Source organism: Mya arenaria, chromosome 12 (assembly GCF_026914265.1).
Source record: "Mya arenaria isolate MELC-2E11 chromosome 12, ASM2691426v1".
Classification (NCBI taxonomy): domain Eukaryota; kingdom Metazoa; phylum Mollusca; class Bivalvia; order Myida; family Myidae; genus Mya; species Mya arenaria.
Genome location: NC_069133.1, coordinates 66,751,089 through 66,765,159, shown reverse-complemented (window position 1 = coordinate 66,765,159; position 14,071 = coordinate 66,751,089). Strand labels below are relative to the sequence as shown.

The 14,071-nt window shown below is 34.2% G+C and overlaps 1 protein-coding gene across 2 annotated transcripts; it reads right to left on the bottom strand.

Annotated features, from left to right (window-relative positions):
• Positions 1-678: 678 nt before the first annotated feature.
• On the bottom strand, positions 679-12,745 carry LOC128212121 (pre-mRNA-splicing factor SLU7-like). 2 transcript variants are annotated; one of them, XM_052917404.1, is made up of 14 exons: positions 12,700-12,745; positions 11,145-11,343; positions 10,644-10,794; positions 10,178-10,258; positions 9,623-9,787; positions 9,243-9,323; positions 8,827-8,949; positions 7,928-8,022; positions 6,197-6,264; positions 5,509-5,705; positions 4,285-4,389; positions 3,817-3,927; positions 3,108-3,356; positions 679-2,742 (listed from the first exon to the last, which is right to left on the bottom strand). In XM_052917404.1, the coding sequence occupies exons 2-14, from the start codon at positions 11,312-11,314 to the stop codon at positions 2,569-2,571; spliced, it is 1,770 nt and encodes a 589-aa protein (XP_052773364.1). In that variant the 5' UTR covers positions 11,315-11,343; positions 12,700-12,745; the 3' UTR covers positions 679-2,568. The 2 variants fall into 2 exon arrangements, with proteins under 2 accessions (XP_052773364.1, XP_052773363.1); XM_052917403.1 differs by lacking the exon at positions 12,700-12,745 and adding an exon at positions 12,257-12,509.
• Between the last annotated feature and the right edge of the window lie 1,326 nt (positions 12,746-14,071).

Sequence of the window (14,071 nt, the reverse complement as noted above, 5' to 3'; positions counted from 1 at the left end):
CCTGCGTATGCGTTCTTTCACTGACAACATTTGTACCAAGTTTCATTAGAATACCTTGAAACGTTTCCCCAACGCCGGCGACGACGACAAAAACTCCAAGGCCATCATTCTACCTTGACTTTCAATCCGAAAACAGGCTGTCATATTTGGCACGCTATCAACTGCTGTTGTTTTTGTGTTTTTCAATTAAAATTCTATCACGTTCTCTGCTTGCATAATATATCATGTTGATTAAGAAAGAAACAAAATACTCGTTTCCTTTATCAATATGCAAATGGCTAAAGTATGTAAATGATTAGCTACAAACTAGTTTCTATTTACAGGTACAAACAACACATTGAGTGATGAGTTGGTTTTCTTCACATATTGATTTGTGTGCAGTGATTCAAGAGGAGAACCAATATGCCTCCACTAGTTTTTATCATCTTATAGACCGTTATTATACCAAAGGAATTGGAGACATGTGTTTTTCTCCATAATTAACAACACCTTCTGTCACGACCAGTGTTCGAGTTCAGACGTACTGAAATGTTATCAATGGTTTTCTCAGATGACATTGGCCAAGGTTAGGTGGAAGACGGTTATCAACTGAAATATTAGTAGCCATTATTTGATTAATTTTCCATTGAATTATTCAGATTAAGATGTTCAAATAATCATAACGGTTATAATTGTTTTATTTAACATTTAATATCGAGCGTTGGTATGTGATTAAAAAATATTCACTGTACCTACAAGCATTTCTGAAATCAACATTTCAGTCCAAATGGTGAGAGTTTGTACATTATTATTCCTATTGTCTAGGTAAACATGGTTTTGATTATAATATTAAGGCCGTTGCATGGATGTAGAAGTATATAACATCAGCAAATTTGCCATGATAGGGAAACATACATACAACATATACATAATTATATACAACATTATTTAGTTTATTTTTAAGAATCCCAATTCGTTCATGATGCTTATATAACAATGAAATACCCATGATAAAACATTGTATACATTTTAACGAAGTCCAAGGCTTATCAGCATGGATACTGGTAGTTTCCAATAAATAACCAGGTTTATCCACTTGTTTTCAGGTAATATGACATTAATCAAATTATGTATTTGACTTGTTCAAGTTATAACATACAACATGAAATATTTATCATCTATTAGATTTTTAGAGTAGTCCTATACAACTAATATAAATAAGATTAAAACATGTTTGTGTACAAAATAATTTGTTTGTCCAATGGAAAGGCAGTATTTTTTAATTTTGCAGAACATTTGTTTTGTTAAATCAACAGTCAGCTGTAATTGATTTTAATCAGGCAGATTGACTGATTTCGACAGAGGCTGGCTCTCAGACAAACCATTATTTTGAACACTTTTAAAGCAAGTTAATGTTTATTTATATGCAGTTATCAGATTAAAGTGGTCACCGAGTATGCACCAAGCCTATCCATGTTTAATTTGATAAATGCATATTAACAAACATTTAAATACATTCTTAAAACACACAGTTTTGTTGTTTATATACATGTAGTTAAAACTAGCAAGATTTAAAAAGAAATTAAAACTGATCAATGCGGATCATTTTGGCCCAATAACCATTTCAACCATGTCATATTAGGCCCTGTGACAAACTCAGCATGGTCCATTTTAGCCTGGTTTTATTATGTATTGTATCAGCATATATGTTCTCAATCCAAACAGAATAAATATTATTTTTAAGCATTTCCGTTATTTACAGACAAAGATTTGATTTTGTGTATGTTCAAGTTAACATGCTTGTCCATGCAATATATCAGGACATATTTCATATATTTGTGATAAAAATATACATGTAGAGAAATTAGTTTGCACCAAACTTGTTTTTGGGATGATCTGATGCACAGTCTTATACAACAAGTTATAATTTCAGAATGAATTCAATAAAACAATTAAAAAACACAATATAAGGACATATTGTTCCAGGGCCGAAATGGTAACTTGGCTTATTTGACCCAATTACACGTTTTTCATGGTTTCTACAGGAAACTGGCTTAAAGATGCATCGGTGCAAACAGTTATTTTTCTTACTTAAAACAGTAAACAGCATCAGTAATCCATCACAGTTGAATGAACTTTGCTTGAAAATATAAAAATAAATGTATCACAAATTGAACCGTTACAACTTACACGTACCTCCATGGACCTTAGAAATATATCAGAACAACACTGCATATAGAAGTCTGAATGTAGAGTCCATAAAGTGTCCAGGCATACCCAGTACTAACACAATAAGTTCCAATTGGTATGATGATTCACAATCAGAATCCTTATCTCCAATGTTATTACTAAGGCAGAAGTTCATGAAGTTTATAACATGAATCCTTATCAGGTCGACAACAGCGTCCTTTCATTTTCCATTTTTATTTATAAACACTATAGATAATGTCCACGAACTTGAACCACATTTTAATCATTCCGAGAAGTGTTCAGGTGAAGTGGGATGATCAAGTGTCCCACGACAGAGTGTCAGTTGAGTTCAAGAACATAAATTTATGATAAGGTCCATTATAAAATCATGAGAATAGCTCAGGTGAAGTGAGTCATCGGGTCCTCCATTCGAGGACGCTTCATCCTCCAAGCCTCCATCTCTTCCTCCGTTGGGGCCTTTGCCTCAAACATGCTGTTGTAAGGACGTTTACGCTCATCAATCGCCAACAGCTGCTCCGCCCGCCGCTGACTCTCAGCTTCCTTCTTTAAAGCCTGAAATAGTCACAGATCAGCATTTTAGCATGTTTTCATGAAACACTCTATAAACATATATATATATATATCACTCTATAAATATACATGTAACTTCATTAAGAAAATTTAGGCATAATACTCATGATAATCGTTAATAAATATACATGTACATCAAAGGTGAAAATACATGTATATCTAATAAACCTGTTAACTAGATTCTTTATCTAGAGCAAGTTGGATCATTTACTATTGTAACAATGCTTTTTGATTAGAATAGAAAACTGTTGTATGACTTTATTCCAGTTTGTGTGGTAAACACTCATTATATGAATGTCAGAGTGAAAGATAAACAGAGGTGTTCCAAATATAAACCCTTGCCCTACCTTTGCCAGTTTCTTCTGTTTCCTTCTCTCTTCCTCCTCACTATCTGCGTCACTCTCTTCGCTGGATGAGCTGCTCTCACTGCTACTGGCTCGCCTCTTCTTCTTCCTCTTCCGATTCTTCTTCTTTTGTTTCTTCTTCTTCTTTTTCTCCTTCAATCTCTCCTGATGTTCCTCTTCCAGAGACTTCTGTTGGCTTTCCTCTTCTTCCTCACCTTCTGAGTGCACAGCCTCAATTGGTATCAAACTTTGCTGTAAAGATATAACAAATAATGTTTAATAACCTGCAACAGTAAACTGAAAATTACAACCTTAGGATTGCTTTGGCATTAGTATGGATGCTGTTCATTTACATATATTAGATTTCGAATGAACATATACCCAGTAGGTGTATTTTATTCATAGCTTATAGGCTAAAAGCCAAAGAGTAGAAAAATACAGTACATAATTATCATAGTGAAAAACTTTATCTCAACTTTATGTTCATTTTTGCAACTAGCTAAAACTTTCCACTAATATGTATCAAAAATAACGAAAATATAACACTGAGATAATTCTAATATATGACTAAAATCTTTATTGCCGGAGTAAAACTTATATTTCAACATTTGTCATGTACAGATAATGTCATGTTTAAGAAATTCTAATGCCATCAAAACAATACTTCAACTCGGAGAAAAGTTCTACAATCCTTCCAATATTGGAGACATACCTTCTGTGCAGCCTCAATGCCAGCCAGACCTGTGCAGTAGGACTCTTTAATGAACGAACAACAGCACTTGAAACCCCAGTGGCCCGCGCTCCAGTACGAACCCCATACGCTCTGTAACATATCGTATCAGATAACATACATGTATTAATGTATACAAAATAATTCCATAAAAAGCTAAAGAAGATTCCTACACAAATTTTGTTACTCAAATGTTACCAAAATGGACAAAACTGTGTTAAGCCTAATCATGTTTCATAATTATGACATTTTTTCAATATACATGGAAAACCCTTTTCAGAATAAAGTCTCAAATGAAAAATATCTTAATTTCAAAACGTATATAAGAACATTTTTAGTGCAGGTAATGAGATATTAATTTATTAAATTTATGAAAGAAATATTCCGAAAACCCTTGGCTTTAAAGTATGTGAACACAAAGGTTATTCTCTCATTACAGTGTGTACTTACGGTGTGATTGTTAATGAGGACATCCTCCTGGTACTTTGACCGAACCACAGGCTTCTCTGTGCCCTTGATAACCGTGCCATGTCGCGAATACTCCGTGTAATCCTCCTGTAAAAATAGCAAATGTTCAAATGATTGATTTTTATGACATTGCAAAGGTATCTTGTAAGTAAGGCTATAAGGATGTTTGTTTCAGTGTAATATCGCAATATATATCTCCGAGTGACCATCAGAAGCTTTATTTCAAGAGAAGCGTAGCCAAGAGTGAAATAATTAGTTTTCTGTGTTAATGAGGTGAAGAATCTTGCACTCTTGTGATCTTACACTGAAATATCTTTTTGTTTCATTAAATGCCTCAAAAGGATACAAAATGACAGTAGTTTTTCAGAAAAACTGCAAAGCTGTATGCCAATGTAACATTTCAGAAATGACCTCATTAAAATTGAATCCCAGCCCTGTGTGCACTGACATTTGATATGGATGTCAGAGTGGGCTAAAACTTCAGAACTGTTTGAAACAGTGAAATATACCACAGTGCTGGCATGAAGCATTACCAAAATACCACATACCTAAATGAATACTACTTAACTAAACACAGCTAAATGCTGTTCACCTAAATACAAAATTATCTCTCTCATATACATGGAAATAGATGCATTTTTTCATTGCTGTCATGTAGCAATTGATCATTAAAGATTTGATAATGGATAACAAGAGTACCTGCATGACAACACTGAACAAGACCAGGGCTATGACTAAACCTCAACATTTTTCCTTAAAAAGAAAAACAGACAATCTCAAAATCATAGGAAATCAAAATTATTTTCTGAGACATGACCAACAAGTCCATTCTTTTCAGCTATTTCTGGAACATCAGCACTATATTCATTTCAGACTCACGACATCTGTGCATGGCCTTCAGTAGATGTATCTTTAAATATTAACTTTTATACAGCATGTTTGTATGTTTACTATTCAATTTTGTGAATGTTTATTATACACATCTTGTGATCAAGGATAACAGATAATTCATTTTAAATAGGGTCCATTGACTTTTGCTGAAGAGACAACATAGTTAACCAGACAGTATGAAATATAAGGACTTAGGTTGGAAAAGGACTTAGGTTGGAAAACCCAATCCCGTGGATTTTTAACATGTTCAGCATTAAGTTTTGAATCAAAGGAGACAACTTTTCTGGGTTTATTAGACTAACAATGAGTACTAACCGTTTGTGCGAGAAGGAGCTGTTTGGGTGGGGCCTCAAGATGTTCCTCCCCGCCATAGCGATCAAGAATTGACTGTTTGGCATCTGTTTTCGTGTCCTCCTTGCGTTTTTTCACCTCCCGGGACAGCAGGGCCAGCTTGGTCGGGTCTGCCTGCAGGTGCACGTCAGCCCCGTGCTCGTAGGCATCCCAAGCAAACACTGCAAGTAAATAGTTGTGAAAGTAGAAAGCTTTGTTTACTATTTAGTTTAAACTCTATTTGTATAATAAAGTGCATTGAAAGGGAAAACCATCTGCTTCCATGTCCACAAAATGTTCTAAAGAAATTGCTCAAAAACAATGAGTTGTACTTGTCCATTTCTTGCACTAGAATGAGTTGTGATTGAGATTTTTTGGGGGAAATTGAGTCCTGCACAGTTTTGTGGACTAACTTTATTTTTTAAATGCATCCTGCTGATGAACACTTTACTGTAGAAAAATGATCATAAAAGACCAGTGAATAAATGACACAGCAAAATCAATCACTGCCTACTATAGTTTATCAATGCCTGTCATTCACATATGTAACACATCGTGTGTAGGTTTCCGTAGCTTATGGCCAATACCAGCATCGTAAATAAGCTTACTTCTTCGACTGAAATGATGGAAGCTTATGTTATATAAAGTTGTATGTGAGGGAAGTTCAACTTACTTTGGTTCTTAGCAAACTGCTTGGCATCTCCAGAATACCGAACAAAATTGTCTCCGTGGAACTCAGCCCTGGAAACATGATACATGAAGTCAATCATTCAAAATATCTAAACATCTCTTAAACGTATACTTAATATCAACATAAGCTATTGAAATACCATATTGTTTACAGTGAAAGACAGATACTGAATGTAAATTTTACTTACTGAAACAAACAGGAATATATATATATATGTTTAGTATGATCTGTGAATGACAGCGAATTCAAAGAACAGCAACATCAGATGTTAAGTGAAATAATTCATACAGTGTTAATGCTATGTATGTGCATTCTGCTTGAGAAAAAGGTAAATGAGACTATTTGGAAAGTCAATAGCACCACAGCCAGATGCCAAAAGGGCATGCTAGTAACTCAATAAATACTAGTTTAAGCCATGCGTTAGTAGCGAAGAATTTGAACATAATGAATTTCAACAAAATAAATGTAGGAATTTTGTTTATTAAAGAATTGATAGTTTTTAACTGCCAAATACGTCAAGTTTGTATGAATTTATAATACGGTAGTACTTTAAGTTTAATCAAAACAAAAAGAAAGTCTTGCATTTAATTCTATGCAGGCAGGAGGGTCCATATGCTGGTCTCCATGAGAACAGAAAGGTGCTTAAAAAAGGACAGGGCCAGCACCCTTCCATTTCTCTTTCACTAAAACCCTATAATAGTGTCTATATACATGTATCTTTATGTATTGTTACTGTTGTGATGTGAACAAAGGTTCGATCAATATCTTGCAGTATAGGACCAAACTACAGGTGGTTGTACAGGTAGCCATATTGAATTGACCACCTAAATGCCAAAAGCCCAAGCCCCTCCTCTTTTTCTAGTCTCAAAACTTACAATGAAGGATATGAACAAGCCCACACATTCAATGAAACGAAATATGATAAATATAAAAGTTGAAAGAACTAGAACTGTAAGCCATAGGCTAACGAATACCCCCCACCCCTCCATGTCTAGGTTGTTTGCCCTGGAGTTAGGCCGGACAAAGCTAATTTTGCCTACAAGGGGAGATAACTCCAGTCAGGGTCATGTGACCTGTACCAAATTCACAGAGGCGAATGTTTACAACATGGCCATTAATTTCTGAAAGTTTGATAAAGATTTGTTGAATAATAACAAAGATGAATCCCGGACAGGGCTTATTTTGCCTACTTTAACACATCAAGGGGAGATAACTCTGGTCAGGGTCATGTGACCCGTACCAATTTCACAGAGGCGCAAGTTTACATCATGGCCATTAATATCTGAAAGTTTGAAAAAGATTTGTTCAATAACGACAAAGATGAATCCCGGACAAAAAAAACCGGACGGACAGACGGACAGACAGACGGACAACCCAATTCCAGTATACCCCCCCCAAACTTTGTTTTGGGGGGTATAATTAAGGGAAATTACATAGATATGTCATTTTTCTCAACTCTTTATGGCATATTCCAAATATGCTAACAAACTTTATTGACTTGAAAAGAGCATTCAATTTGTGGTTTCTAAGTTATTTTCGCAAGGTTCAATCATACATTGCACTTTTTAGGACTTGATTCAAGTTTGGTTCTGTCAATTAAACTACTGCTTATGGACCTAAAATTAAAAATTAGGCATAACACCCCTGCCAATAACACCTACAGAAGCCACTGAAAATACTTCCAACAGACAAGCTGTAATGACAAGGACTTACTCTTTCTCTTTGCTTGTGTTTTTGAAGGGATCCTCTCGCATGGAGCGCGTTTTCGGGTCATAATGGGCAGAACTTGTGTCCAAATTGAACAAATACTGAAATGGACAAGTAAAAACTCTATTTTTAAGATGATGAGATCATATGTTATAATCTTTAAAAAAAGACTTACCTTTACTTAGAAGCTCAATTGGTCAAATAATACAGTAAACAGGGGTGTACCATATCAGTATACATGTAGTTCATTACCAAGGCAATTTAAACTATTTATGCTAGGGAGTATTATTCGAGGGTACATGCACATGTAAGAACCTTGAAATCAATCAATAGGCCAAGTTAACTGGTAATAGTAATTAAATAAAAGAGTAAAACATATAATTATGCACATTACATATATGTTAGTATTGTATTCAGATCTTGCGATCAAGAATAGCTGTTGAAAGTATAATGTTCTTTTTCCAATGGGGCCTTTTGGTTGAGACAGCAGAGCGGAAGGTCGTGTGAGATACAAGGGACAGTCTAGCTCCTATTTTGAATATGTTTAACAACATGCCCAGTGTAAAGCACCCATACACAGGGAGACAACTTTTCTGGGTTAAACCAGTAATAAATCCTCAAGTTGCAAAATACTACCCTCAGCACATTGGTGATCCCATACAATTTTTGTATCTTTTGAATGTTTCATTGGCTGATTACAATTTGTATATTTGCTTATTCATTCATGTTAAATCGGACATGAGTGACACATTTGTTTGGTGATTTTCAGTATTTATTTTTTCTGCACATAAAAACCTTTCAAATGATACCTGAATAAGATGGGGTCACCAGGCATATTTGTGCAATGAATACCTTAATAAGATGCACCAGTACAGCAATACACGAATCAATCCTGTAAACCTTACCTTAGCTGTGTCTTCTCGAATACGTAGATTTCTGACTGTGATTCTCTGTTTGGTTTCAAACTTCTGCCCGGGCATGTCCACATCATCAGCATACTTGTCTTCATCATCAGAATCTCCAGCCACCTGAACAACAGTACAAATATATGTAAGTAGTTTGTGAATCAATGTTTAAAAACAAAAAGAATAAGAGAATAAAAAAAATACATATTAACAACATAATCATCTGGACATTTGATAGCATTTTATCATCATGATAATAAGTGATTTATATGCTGTCATAGAAGCCATACAAGACCTGTTATAATAAAGACAAATAAAGGACCATTACTTTACACAATATACATATGAACAAAATAAGAAGAAATATAGTTGATTGGTGGTTCATTCAAAATAAAGAATATGTAGTTCTATCATACCTTTTCCTCCTCTATAACTTGTTTCTCACTTCCATCAAGGAAGTTTTCTTCTATCTTCTTTTCTTTAAGCAGACGTTTAGCCTGAAATAGAGAAAAATGGAGTGACATATATGAGTAACCAGTAGTAATTAATTTTGATGATATAGATACTGGTTAAGCTGTACCTGTGACTTCAACCAACAATACACAGGAGATCATGATAGTACAAGTATAAGTTAACTTATTCAAGAGACAAGTATGAATGCTTTCTGGCAGGGTGAAGTGAATAATCAATACAATTTGGTTTCAATAATAGTAAACTTCATGACAAATCAAAGAAGGGTAAACAATGAGGACAGGGACATGTGCAGATACACAGCTAGTTTTTAGGCCTAAAGTACCTCTTCAATTTTCTCAAAATCCTCATAGATTTTCTGATGCTCGTCTGGGTTGTAACCATTCCAGCGGTCACGTTTCCCCTCATAGTCAAACGCCAGATCTGACTGTAGGTGCTCATCTGGTGCAAAATTATCACCAGTAAATTTGGCTCCTATCTTTCTTGGACGCTGTATTAAAGAATAAAGTAGTTACAGTTAGTTCATCATAGTAATGCACGGCTAATACATAAATGTATGTGTACATCAAGTCCATTTGCTTCATCATGACATGAGATATTGTAGATAACTGGCCTTTTGCAACCGAAAAATTATTTCTGTATGTGTAAATATGAACAAATATACTGAGCAAAGCAGAGTGTGAAGCTTTGGGTAACAATATCATTAGTGCATCTTTAATCAAGTTGGTTTAAACCTATTACTTTCATAAAAATATACAAATGACAATATATATTACATTTTAAATATTTAAGAATTTGATTGGAAGCTTAAAGCTTAAAAAGACCATCTTCTCTAGAAAGTAGTGAATTATTTCTATTTTAATTTAAGTGTCCTTCTTACCTCAAGGCAGTCTTTTTTCTTGTGTGTCATTGCTCCACAATTTTCGCATGCTCCCTTCCGAAACTTTGTGGAAACTGGACCCTGGAATTATACATTTTTTTGTACAGTTTGTATTTTCATTATACATTGAATACAAATCAATTGTCAGATGTGTATAAAGAATATGAAGTTAAGTCAGATTATATCTATCTTTGCAAAGTGCCACTATCAAGAACTTGGTAGATGAGTGTTGAAAATAGGAAACATCATTAAGTCTTCATACTAGTGCTTTCTTACATCAAATATTATTTTATTTCAAATGAGAAGTCAGATTGAGAAATTAAGTCTATTAAGCTTGTCAAGTTACAAAAACCAAGCTGTTTACACAGAAGTTAAATACTATCATCAGCATCAGAGTCTTAATTAACAGAAGTCTGCAATATAATTCTGGAGAACTACAAACGAAATTTAAAAAAAGACAGTTTACCTCCTTTACACCTTTCTTGAACCATTCCTGCAGGTCGGAGAACCGTTTTTGTTTCTCTGGCTGAGGGCGTTGATGTTTTAATGTTGGACGCTGCTCCCCAAAAAACCAGGGCACCTGCATGATGTACTGTGGAATGTGAGGGTTGATGTCACTGAAATATTATTGTTGTATCTATAAACAATGTAATCAATACAACAAATTATGCATGTGAACTCAGAGTAAAATATTAATGTTATACATAAATTACAATTAAATTAAATGTAAGACATGAAACGGATTTAACCTTTTAACACATAAGTACCTGTAATATAATTATGGTTGTCCAAAACTCTTCACATGATTTTGTTTACATCCCACAATAAAAAAATAAGTTAGAATCAAGCAAAAAAAATACAATAACTATATGATGAAGTTATTCTTTATTTTGTAATTCTCAAATCCTTTAATTAAAGAGCTTATAATGGAAATCTTTTCATTATCTTTTCGAAACGCATGACTTACTTGCCATCCTCATCCTGCATAGCAGGGACAGTACCAGCCTTTCGTGCCTCTTCTAGCTCCTTCATCTTCTTGTAATCCTCACGTGATTTCTTCTGTGGCTCATCACTCTCCCCTTCAGTTCTCCCTTGCTTTGCCACCACAGAGGGTGGCAAGTTTGAGATGAACGACATCTTTATTTCTTTATGTTAATTCTTGTTTACTGAAAACAGAAATTGTATAAGAAACAGACGATGTATCAATTGGTGTTGCTTATTCTTTTCCTTTATTTGAGTAAGTAATTGCGTTTCGCTTTAAAAGGTCAATAAAACAACACGATCACCAGCGATGCCAGCAATAAAACCCGCTGTAGCAGTCTTCCCGAAAATGTAAATATTCTGCCTGTCACTTCGGAAGTGGTTGCCTGTCCGAACAAATATTTGCCTGTCTGAACAAAAATGTCATTACTTAGGCCTAAAAAAAATTACATTTGGTTCGGGTTACCTGACCCTACCTACGGAATAGGTGCGGACCCTACCATGTCAGTTTGAAAAAAAAATGAAAAACTAAAAAAAACCTACCTTTTTTTGAAAATGATGTAACCCTAACCAAACATGTTTATTTTTTAGGCCTTAGTATACATAAAGAGTAAAAATATGAATGTCAACTGTTTTCAATGCTTGCCTGATATAATTCACAAAAAAACAACATATAAACACTACATGGACATGTCGTTTAGTAAAAATAAACACACTTGGCCTCAAAAAACTATTTTAACAATTGGCGAAAGACTATATGTATAGTTATATTATGCATCCATGTTGGATAATAATGACAAAGATGTTCAATATATACCCAACAGTGATCTTAACCGGATTGAATTTGTCATTAGTGTCGTTATTTTCACATAGATATATTCTGGCTCACAGAGACCTTCTACATGTACACAACCTGTCAGATTTGTCCATGATTTATAGATATCAGGAAACTTGATAAACAATTGACACATGTAAGTGTTTTTTGATATCTGAACATATTTCTTTTGGCATAATGACATAAATAAATGTGTTGAACAGTAGGCAATAATATTTTCGTAGAAATTTGAATTTTTAATGGAAATAATTTCAAAATTGTGCCTGCGAAGATTCTCTGTGCAAGGACCATTCGCTACTTTTTGCTGGGATGGTGGAAGTCATAAGAAGTCATTGTTAAAAAATCATCGGAAGACTCGTTGGCGGCCAATTAGATGGACTAAGAAGAAGTGAGAATGATTTAAGACACTCTACATAACGATATTAGGCTATATGGTTTCTGACAGATTTCAATTCCATCCACACAAAATAAAAATTAAATAATGAAATGCAGTTCGTTGAGTTGTCAAAGCAAATGAAATTTTGCTTGGGTCACTCGCGAAAATATATTACTGGCCAGAATTTTTTTTTAAAGGTTACAAATATCCAAGAGGTCCAACCATTATATTGATTAAATAAGAATGATGTTATGATGCCACAGATTCAATGATTTTCCTCTAACAAAGTAAAAACATATGATAAAAAATAGCAAAATAATGTTTATTTACGTTTGCGTGAAATATTTCCTTGTAGAAACCGCAAATTTGTGGTGACATACAACTAATCAAATAAAAGCTAAGCAGTCGTTATTTAAAACGTTTATGGTACGATCGATCACCAAATTTTAAACCTGGTTTTAATAGTCCGTGAATCTATTTATGATTTACCGATTGTAGCAAATATTGGAAAATATTTCTTTCTTTTTTTTACACAATTAGGCGTACTTAATTAGTGTGGAAACAAGACTTTAAATGTCTAAAAATAATGTCGGCCGAAGTGAACCATCTATAGCAAATAGCTAATTATAATAATGCAGTTCACTCAGATCAAAGTGACATATGACACAAACATTCTTTAAATACTAGATGGTCTGTAATAATTCTGGCCTTTTTCTTTGTGTCATCAGTCAATGTTTCAATATAGACTAGCATCAGCCATGTCCGTTGGATACCCATATGCATCTCGTGCGCTTTGAACGTAACCGGCAGAAGTCACGCTATACGATGTAATATATGTGAGCGTTGGCAACATCGCAAATGTGATACTGGCGTGTTTATATTTATGTTTATATTTCATTATTCTTTTTTATAGCATTGATGTTTTTAAATAATCGCTATAACTTTGAGTTATCGATTACATGATTAAATAATAAATATAGGATGCTACATAAATACGATATAAATATATAATGATTTTAACATATTCTTATGAACACACATATATATCACAGTGATCACTAACGTCCAGTATCGCCAGAAGCAGCTGATCACCATTTAGTGGTCATTGCAAGGCGACTGAGAAGTAGCTTCAACACCTCACTTAAAAACCGAATGCGGAGTGGTCCATGCTTGATTATGAAGCAGGTACATATAATAACATGACATCACATAAAGATATGTACTGGGTCCCACTTACTACATTTATACACATATAATAAAAGTTTAAAGGGCTTAAATCATATCTACCGCTGATTAATATCTAGATGTAAATATGAACGCTATTTATAAATCTAAGGAGTTATCGGATACTGGACTTACCGAAAGTTTTTTAGCGGACACAGAAATGATTCCTTAACATTTGTCCATACATACATGTACGTACAGGTCTGTTCTTGAACTAAGTTTATATACCGGTACATAACCAAAATACACGTTATAAATGTCGTCTCAATGAAGTTTCGGACCAATAACCTATAAAGCTACTCCCGAGAGATGTGAACTTTTTTTCGAAATCATACGGTCGAGAATGACTATACACCACTTAACCTCTCAGGGTGGTATTGATTTTGAATGGTGACACATCGGTTGAGCAATATTGTGAGGATTCAAAACCTGCTATATACTGAGAGTAGCTTAATTATTAGGAAGTGGTTCACTTAGT